Source organism: Candoia aspera, chromosome 1 (genome assembly GCF_035149785.1).
Source record: "Candoia aspera isolate rCanAsp1 chromosome 1, rCanAsp1.hap2, whole genome shotgun sequence".
Classification (NCBI taxonomy): Eukaryota; Metazoa; Chordata; class Lepidosauria; order Squamata; family Boidae; genus Candoia; species Candoia aspera.
In genome coordinates this window covers 160816597-160825613 of record NC_086153.1, presented here as the reverse complement: position 1 = coordinate 160825613, position 9017 = coordinate 160816597, and the positions used below count along the sequence as shown (strand labels likewise).

Genomic DNA, 9017 nt, shown 5'->3' with positions numbered 1-9017 from the left:
AACGCTTTAGCACAAATACCTCTGGTTCACTTTGACGTTACAATTTTTTCTGGGTTTCTTTGCTTTAAATACTTGAACTGCTAGACCTTTACTCTTTTTCCCTGAGAAAGATGTATTTGTACCAGATTAGAAAAGCTAAACTGTTTCTTTACATTGAATAATCAGCCTGTCATGACAAATCTATCTCCTTCTGCATGAGTAGGTGCCAGTTTGACTAGCTTCTTTTAGGCTCACCCTGGGTTTTAAGCTGGATCCGTGTGCATGACTGGCAGTGTATCTGTTGGGCCAGATCTAAGGAGCCAGAGAGCGTTCAGCTCTTTTTTGCCCACAAAAGAGCAGCCAGACAATCAGCAAGAGGCCTTGGAAGTAGCACAAGGTGATACTTACTTCATCAGCCATTCTTTTGTCTTGGAGGTTTTTAAGTAAACTAAGAATTTATCACTTTCAGAATGAAAAGAAGAATTAAATTATCACATGGGTCATCTTTCTCAGAACTGCAGCATTGTGCAAGATGGAAAGTAAGATTACCCCAGAGTGCCCATTTTTCTTTGTAACTTGAAGGTGTAATTTTTCTTAGTTGTGACTTCTTTCGTCAAACAGATGTGGTGTGCTATACACAAATTCCAAGCTTCCACATTCATTCTGCAGTTTTGATGACTATCCATTATGCAAAGGCTGTTGGGCAGATGTAGCACAACATGTGTGCTAATGATTTTATTGTAGGACAATAGTGCCATATTCTGTAATTAGTATTATGACCCTAATTTCAAATTACATAACAAAATGGGAAGCAACTTATATGTTGATCCAGTTGTTGGTCATGAAAGCCCAAAATACTAAAAATTGTGTTCATATTTCTTTTGTTGGCTGCTTCTTGCTTAAACTTGTCTCTGGATATTAAAATCCAAACATTCAGCTCTTTTGTTTTCATCCAATGTGCCCAGAATTTATCAGCTGAATTTCTGGTCACCATACCTGTGTATTTTGTTAAATTATTCTAATACAGTACTGAGAACAAAATGTAATCCCAAGAGTGAACCAGGATTTAATCTGACCAGATGGGACAAACTTGAAAAAGATTTTGACTTTCCACTCTGTTTTGCAACAAGAAAGGCTGATTTTCCCTACACGACCCCTTTTCTTTGTTGAAAAAGGCAGAGATCAGGCCATCCCCAGAGAAATGAGCAGGTGTGGCCATTTACAAGCATGTCTGGTTATATTATAAACCAGCATAAGAGAAGTTGGAAATGATTTGAAAAGATTGGCTAAACAGTTTTAATGTTTCACCCCAAAGTCTATTTATGCAAACAAGAATGGATCAAACTTGCAGTAAAAATTCAGCCTGCCCAACTTTTAAAGTTCTTGTAGATTTTATCTTTTTTCTTCTTCTTCTTTGTTCTGTAGCATGTGAATAGGTACCTTTTTGGTAATCCTTGCCTCTGGACAAGGACAAAATTCTTTCTCCTTCTAAATGGCTAATAACAAAGCCGTTCTTCCTGTCTAACGATGAAAGGGTGGCAGCCAAGTTCTTTTTCTTAGCTGGATTATGTAATTGGGGCATGTCATGGATGATTTTCAGAGCTAGAGTCCTATTAAATGCTTTCCATGTTATGCAAAGTTACACTTACCTTTTATATAAATCCATTATGATTAACGAATATTGCATTTTCACTTCTCTACTCTAGTGATTGAAAAAGAATTTGTCTTCTTAACCTAAAACAAATATAGTGAAGAGTGTAAGGCTTTGAATAACTTTAATACAAAGAAAAAATAATAAATCAGTTGAAATGCTCAGAAAAATCACAGTGAAAAGGGGACAGGGTATTGTGGCTGGAATTCTGGCTCATGAAACTTCTTTGTTTTGTTTTTTTTTAAAGATGTTAAACACACACATATCCATACAAGTTGGACTTAATCTTATTTTTCTTCAGTGATATTTCAGGAGATTAATCATCTCACCAAGTGCACTGACAATTTCTCACATTCTAATTCACCTTCACAAGCCAGAGTGGAATTTTGGGCTAAAATAATGTTAATCACTGCATCTGCGGCAAGTACAAAAAGGACCCCCTAATGGCAGCCATTTTTATTTGCTTCTTAAGATCCAAAGGCTGCTGAAAGAACAATTGGATAAAGTTGAGGATTGGAGAGGCTTGATTTTCTTGTTCCTGTGAAATGAAACTTTAGTTCTTTTTCTCCTCCTTCCCCTTAAAAGCAAAAATCTGTGAGGGGGGCTGTTGCTATGTCAAAGCCGTTTGGATGCCACTGCTGATCACTTTAATTACAAGGACTAAGGAGGATAAAATTAAAAGTAGCACCATTGAAGCAGTGGAAGAAAGCTTGCCGAGATGCCGGTGAACTGTGAAATATAAAAATTGCATACAAATACATTTTTTAAGATGGAAACAAGGAATTACATTATTTATTCTTGAAGAGTTTGCCCTTAAATAGTGGAAAGTTTTCCTTGTTAAGCATCAGCGTAGTAGAAATAGAGACCATTACAAAGCATACCGGAAAGAGGAATAGGATAAACTTTTTAATGTGTTGCCTTTGTGAAATATGCAGACTTAAATATTGCTTGCTGAACTATTTTTATATTTCAAAAAATCTGCCAATTCAAACTTTCAATGGGGATAACATTAGGGCTACCAGATGCTAGCTAGAAAAATCCAGGCACCCACTAGGTGGCAGTGAAGTGTTTCCTGTGTCTGTTGCCATCCAGTGGTATTCTGGGTTTTTGCAACCCAGATGTGGTAGCCCTCAGTAACCCAGAGGGAGGAAGAATCCTGTTGTTTGTCATGGTTACCCTCTTGTTTTTAAGACTGCAGAGCTTCTGTTAATGCATGCTAGTGGGGTTTTTTCTTGAGGGTTGAAAATTAAAAACAGTTTTGTGTAATGGATTGGGGATAACTTCCTAACTAAACTGGACAAATCTCTTTTTCTTCCTGTGAAGGTAGATGTAGATATGACCTCAGAGATGGAGTTGATGCTTGTCCACCTAACCTTTGGTAAAATGGAACCTGGGTTGTGACATTATTGCACTGTGTATTCTCCTGCCTCCTCATAGTCAGCTGTGGTATAGGGATTATACAACACAGTGTCCTCACTTCAGGTGTTACTGCTATACTAGCAGTATGTTACCAGAAATATGGGAGGGAAGAGAAGTAGAGCAGTCTTGCTTTCAGCTCTGTAATCTACAGATGAAATGCCTGGTTTAACACAGCCCCAGTATGTTTCAAACTTCATTTTACACTCCCCTTGCAGAAACAAGCTACCATGAGTAATCAAGATTCAAAGTTATTAAATAAATAAACAATGCAGGCTATTTCACATGTTTTAGGAGATTGTGTCTCATAAGGCTGCATTGTGAGGCTATTGAGATCTGTTTATGTTGCCTGACCAATATAATATAATCCACAGTTGGCATTTCTTTCACTAAATTTTGAGAAAAAAATTATTTATCCCGTTCTTTTCTGATATATAAACTTCCCATGATCAGTGATCAGTTGGGTTCAAAAATAAGAGAGGGAAACTTCAATGAGAAAAACATGTTTTCCATCATATCCTAATTTCTGTCCTACAACTTTGACTCAAGTACTTTTGTCTAAAGTGGGATTTTGCAAAACTGATAGGACCCAAGTTGCTGCTACATAGTCATCTTTCTTTGTAGATTTTGCTAACAGTTTAGCAATTTTGGTGATTTTTCTCTGAATATCAAGCTATGCTTGTGTTCATGTTCCAATATTAAAAGATAATGATTACAACATGCAAAGTAAGTTGTGTGTTTTGTTGTTGCAGTTATTATTTATTCTCAACTTTAAAGAAATGTTTTTTAAAGCTAATAGATTTAGACACATTAGAAAGCCTAGCACAGATATGCCTTTAATTTCAATCTGTATTGCCAAATACAGGGAATTGCAACAGAGCAGGTTGATTTAATTTGTTCTATTTGACAGAGATAAATACAGAAGATGGGACTATTACTGTGTATGCCTTTAAGTTGGGGGCAGCAAGGTGGGGTGGAGGGGAAGAAAGCAAACAAATCAAATATGCAATTCTGCTGGAGAGCTCGAAGGCCTAGGCAAAATTGTGTTTATGGCGTTAAGACATTAGCAGAAAAGTAAATTGAGGCAATCTGATAGGGGAGCAAAATTCTGTCAGTCAGGCTCAAGATACTGTGCTGTGTCCATAGACTTTGTTTACTGTAGGGTTTTATGAGTTGTAACCTGCCCATGCAAGCTGCTAATGAGGCTAAATCTTGCTGCTTGAGGATTGAATTACAGCACACCTCTGGGCTAATGGTTATAAACAGAAAGTCCCATTAGGGCTGCTTTCCGATCCACTCATTTGCATTTTTCCTATTGTACCAAAAACAATGCTGAGTAAATAGCTACAAACAAACAATTTACATGGAAATGGATAAAATGTGCCTAATTAGTATTTTGTGCTTGTTTTATTAATGATTGTTTAAGCTAAATAGAACTTTGTTGCAGAACTCCTTACAAGCAACTCCAAGTGAGGCTCATTTAGTCTCTTACCACACTTTGGTGGGGGGGCGTGTTCATCCTAGCACTGTTGTGGGAGACCTGAAGAAATTCATTCCATGTATTTTAGGATGCAAGTTAGTTGAAATTTTATTGACAACCTCAATTTTGGGGGGACAATATTATTTCTTATGCTCAGTGGAGATTTTCACAATCCATCTTACATTAATTATCAGACATTTCATTTCCAGTTCTCATTGGCCATTTTATAGTAAGAAGATGCTGATCAGTTTACCTGTTGCTTTACTGTCTTGACAAGATTGCCTATTTCTCCTTTCCCTGCTCCTCTTTACACATACAACTCATCCTTTCTTGTGTGCTTGCTTTTGTGGTTTTCGTGGTGTTACAGCAGAACACTAGCATATCTCTCTACAAACACATACAGTGACTTCCCAGGATAATTAAGGTCTTATTTTTTTTATAATTTTGAAGAGAACTGAAACTACAACAAAATGAAACCAATATCTCTCCCTTTGAAATCAAAACACAGCTATCCATAGTCACAGTCTTGCTGACCTGCAGTGCTGGTTTAACCCCGAAACTGCTGTCTCCCTACTAGTCATTCTCCTTGGTTTTGGCCTTTTAAAGCAAAACTTGATTGTATGTCCCTGTTTTCTTGAGAGCCTGGTATTTCTACTATGAAAGTTACACCAAAGAAGCTTGTGAGTACATGTATGTTGTAGGCATACATTCGATTACTAATTCTTCAGCTTCCAGGAACAACAGAGTCCATCATGCTAGGAATATGGGTGGATAGAAGGAACACATTTTGTTCAAGAAAAAAAATCTCCTTTTTTAGGCTAAGCAAAGTGTGCATACTAATAGAGACAATTAAATTCTCTAAAATTCACTGATAAGAAGGAGTAATAAGAGTTGAAATGGAAAATATTTTTACTGATTAGTTCTAATGATAGTAGCTGTCTGAAATTATTGGGGGGGATTTTATTTTAATAATTTGGCTAAGGTGTTCATGATCTAAGTTTTCAATCTAACAATTTATCAGCAGTCTTTCATTTGCTCAAAAGGTTAATATCTATAGTGCCACATTCTTGCTTGTGTTATTTCATTTCTTCTTAACTGTAGAGCCATTCTGAATGTTACATTCAATATGAAGCACACTTAAAAGCTGGAAAATTCATGCCAATCAACCAGGGCAGCCAGAGCCACATGCTGAGAGATTTACTGTAGTTCTGTGCGATGAACAGCCCCAATGTATGGAAGAAACTACACTGCCTCATCTTTTTGCATGGCAAGGACAAAATCATCATTGCTCCCAGGTCTTGAACTTAAATTACAACAGAGCAATTCTCTACTCAACTTTAGCAGCAGATAATAGTTAGTTAGATACAGACAGAGAGAGAGAGAGAATAAAATAATTTGGAAAGTAAAGATTTCAGTTCAGTATATTTTCAACTCACACTAGTAGCACTATTCAGACAATCAAATCCTTTGACATAGCTGGAATTTGTTACCGAATTTGATAAGGAAAGAGAAAGAACTAAGTCCCATGTATAAGAAGGAGTTGTATCCTCACCAATTCACCACTTTTGCTATTAAAATCCAACTACCAATCATCTATTTGTTTGAACAGAACAGTTCACTGTTGAAATATATAGACCTACTGCTATTGCATATAATTTTGTTCTTAAGGCTTCTATCATTCACATTCTTTCTTGGAGTTCCAATAAATGGAACTCCATGTAGGCATAATGCTGTCTTTGAAAACAACTCAAAAGCTACAACTGATCTGGAATGTAGCAGCTAACTGCCTACAAGGGGAACATACTATTGCAGTAAAACACCTATTTTGTAACTGCTGCACTGGTATTAACAGCTTCCAGAACCAATTCAACATGCTAGTTATTACTTATAAAGCCCTATACAGAACAGTGCTGGGATGTATCGGGCACCAGCTTATACCATATAGAGAGGGGCATCTTAGGGTACCCTCCACCTGAGAAATGAGGGGATTATGGGCCAGAGTGTTGGTCAGAAGGCAGGCTTTCTCAGCAATGGCCCTAAAATTATAGTATATGCTGCCCCCTGAGGTGGACTCAGTCACTCTGCTCTTGGCATTCCAAAAGATGCTGAATGCTCAGCAGGCATTCACATTAATCGGATCAGAACTGGGTGCCCATTTAAGGTGGTTCTCTTTTATTTTAACTAGGGGAGAGGGGACATGTTATGTCTTGGGAATGTTTTGGTTTTACATTGAAGTTTGGTTTTATGTAGAAGTTTTTATTTTGAAAACAGCCTCGAGTCTATACAAATATGGGGTAAGGGAAATGCCTGAATGACTCTTATATAGCATAAACCGATATCCTGTAGAATTGTCACTGCTACTTTTCAGGATTATTTTATATTTATATTTAAGATACCTTGTTTTTACTGTATTTTAATCAATTTTTAGCTTTATTGTAAACCGCCCAGAGTCCCTCTTTTGAGGGAGATGGGTGGTGACAAAATTTGATGGATAGATAGATAGATAGATAGATAGATAGATAGATAGATAGATAAATAAATTTGGACCATTAAACTACTCTGGGGTAAAATACATCACACTCTTCTATTATTTGACTAATATCAATGATGGTTGAAAGGGGATTGGCTTTTTTTATCTGACAAAGAAGAATGTCTGTTGTGCTTGAGGAAAACTGTGAATTTCTGAAATATGCATATTACATGCTTATTACGTGTCAAGTATAGTAGTAATTAGCTGTTAGGGGTAATTAGTAATTAGTTAGGGGTAATATTTTTTTACTTGATTCTTCCTCCATAGAGTCCAAACCAATATTAAATGTTATTAAGTTACACAGATACTTGGATATGTCATTAAGTCACAAGTGAACAGTCTGAAGGCCTGAGGTTCCAAGTGATCCACATGTATCTTTTTTTGTGGCCCTCAGAGCTTCCTCTGACCACAGTTGCCAAAAATCAGCCAAATGGTCTCCAATCATTTTGAGGTGGGTATGGAGCCTGCAAAGTAGCTGTACTGCTAGGATGATTGATTGCACTCTTTCGCAGATTACGTTTTTATGTTTTTAATCATTTTTATTGTTTTTAATGTTTCGTAATGATTTTTGTTGTTAAGTTTTTGGTTATTTTTTGCAGTGTTTTTTGTGTTTTTAACTTTGTAAGCCTCCCAGAGTCACTTATATTAGATGCATGGCTATGTAAATTTACCAAATAAATAAATACATTTTCATAAGCCTTTATTTTATTTCCTTCAACTAATTTCCTTAAAACTTTTTTTTTTAAAAAATTATACTTAATTTTCCAAATTTTTACTTACACAGCAAATAATTCCTCCTCCCCAAAATAGAAAAACACAGTGTATTTCAGTTTTGTATCAATAGGTAATTGAGCCCTCTGAGGGAACTGGATCTTCTTTCTGGTATCCTGTAGAAATGTAATTACAGTATTTTCATTTGTATGACTGTATGTGAACATTCCGAGATTAGTGAAACTTAAACATTTCATGCTAAGTTAACGCCATAAATTCTACAGCGTGTCTGCCTCAGGTTTTATAGCTTTAAAATAGTTCATTTTAAAAAAATCAGACACAATCTGAGAAATTATTTGGGGAGAGAGGGGGTTGATTCATGGATGGCTCTAAAAAGTGTGTTGTTGACATCCAACTGATATGAAGCTTCCTATGTATAATATGGACCAAGCACCATGCTGTAAACCATTTACTATCATGATGATCAGATTGAGAATGAAATTGCATTTCTGTCAATTACTGAGCTGGCAACTGTTCAATATATCTTAGCAGCAAGATGAAGAGCGGCGTCGGCAGCTGAGAGAGAGAGCTCGTCAGCTAATAGCAGAAGCTCGATCTGGAGTGAAGATGTCAGAACTTTCTAGTTACAATGAAATGGCTGCAGAAAAGTTGAAAGAAAGGTCAAAGGCATCTGGAGGTGAGCTAAGGACTTTGTACCTTATTCCTATGGCAACCCAGAAATCTGAGGAAAACCTTTTTGGAAGTTGACTTTATTCAGACTAATTGTTGTTCACCAGGAACACACGTCTATACATTTATGCTATATTTCCTAATTTTGCACAGTCAGAGGAATACTCCTCTCCTGTCTGAACAGAATGTAGTTAAAACATTTGCATTTTCTGTACTCTTTGATGTGAGCATGTGTGAGGTATGCATAAAATGATTTATAGAAAAAGCACATCAGTGATCTAAGCTTAGACCCAAACAGGTACACCAGTGATTCCACTTACCTCTTTATCCCACTCTTTCCTGCCCATCAACTCCCTAAATTAATCTTCACAACAAATTTCATTATTTTATTATTAAATTTATGGTGATTAGTCATCCTGAGGCTTCTCTAGGATGCAAAACTGGGATATACATACTTAGCAAATAAGTATATAAAATAGTTTTAGGAAATTGTACTTTTAATATTTTAGTGCAAGAACAATGTTTTGTCTAAATGGGAAATGGAATAGAGGAGAACTGAG

The 9017-nt window shown here is 36.4% G+C and overlaps 1 protein-coding gene across 4 annotated transcripts in view; it reads left to right on the top strand.

Moving 5' to 3' along the window:
- Positions 1-9017, top strand: part of EHBP1 (EH domain binding protein 1) — a 267597-nt gene that overhangs the window by 181313 nt on the left and 77267 nt on the right. For 3 of the 4 annotated variants that reach the window (XM_063316921.1, XM_063316914.1, XM_063316907.1), the window contains one exon: positions 8317-8464. In XM_063316921.1, the coding sequence (XP_063172991.1) occupies positions 8317-8464 (148 nt within the window). The remainder of the gene's footprint in view (positions 1-8316; positions 8465-9017) is intronic. The other variant, XM_063316932.1, reaches the window with a different exon arrangement.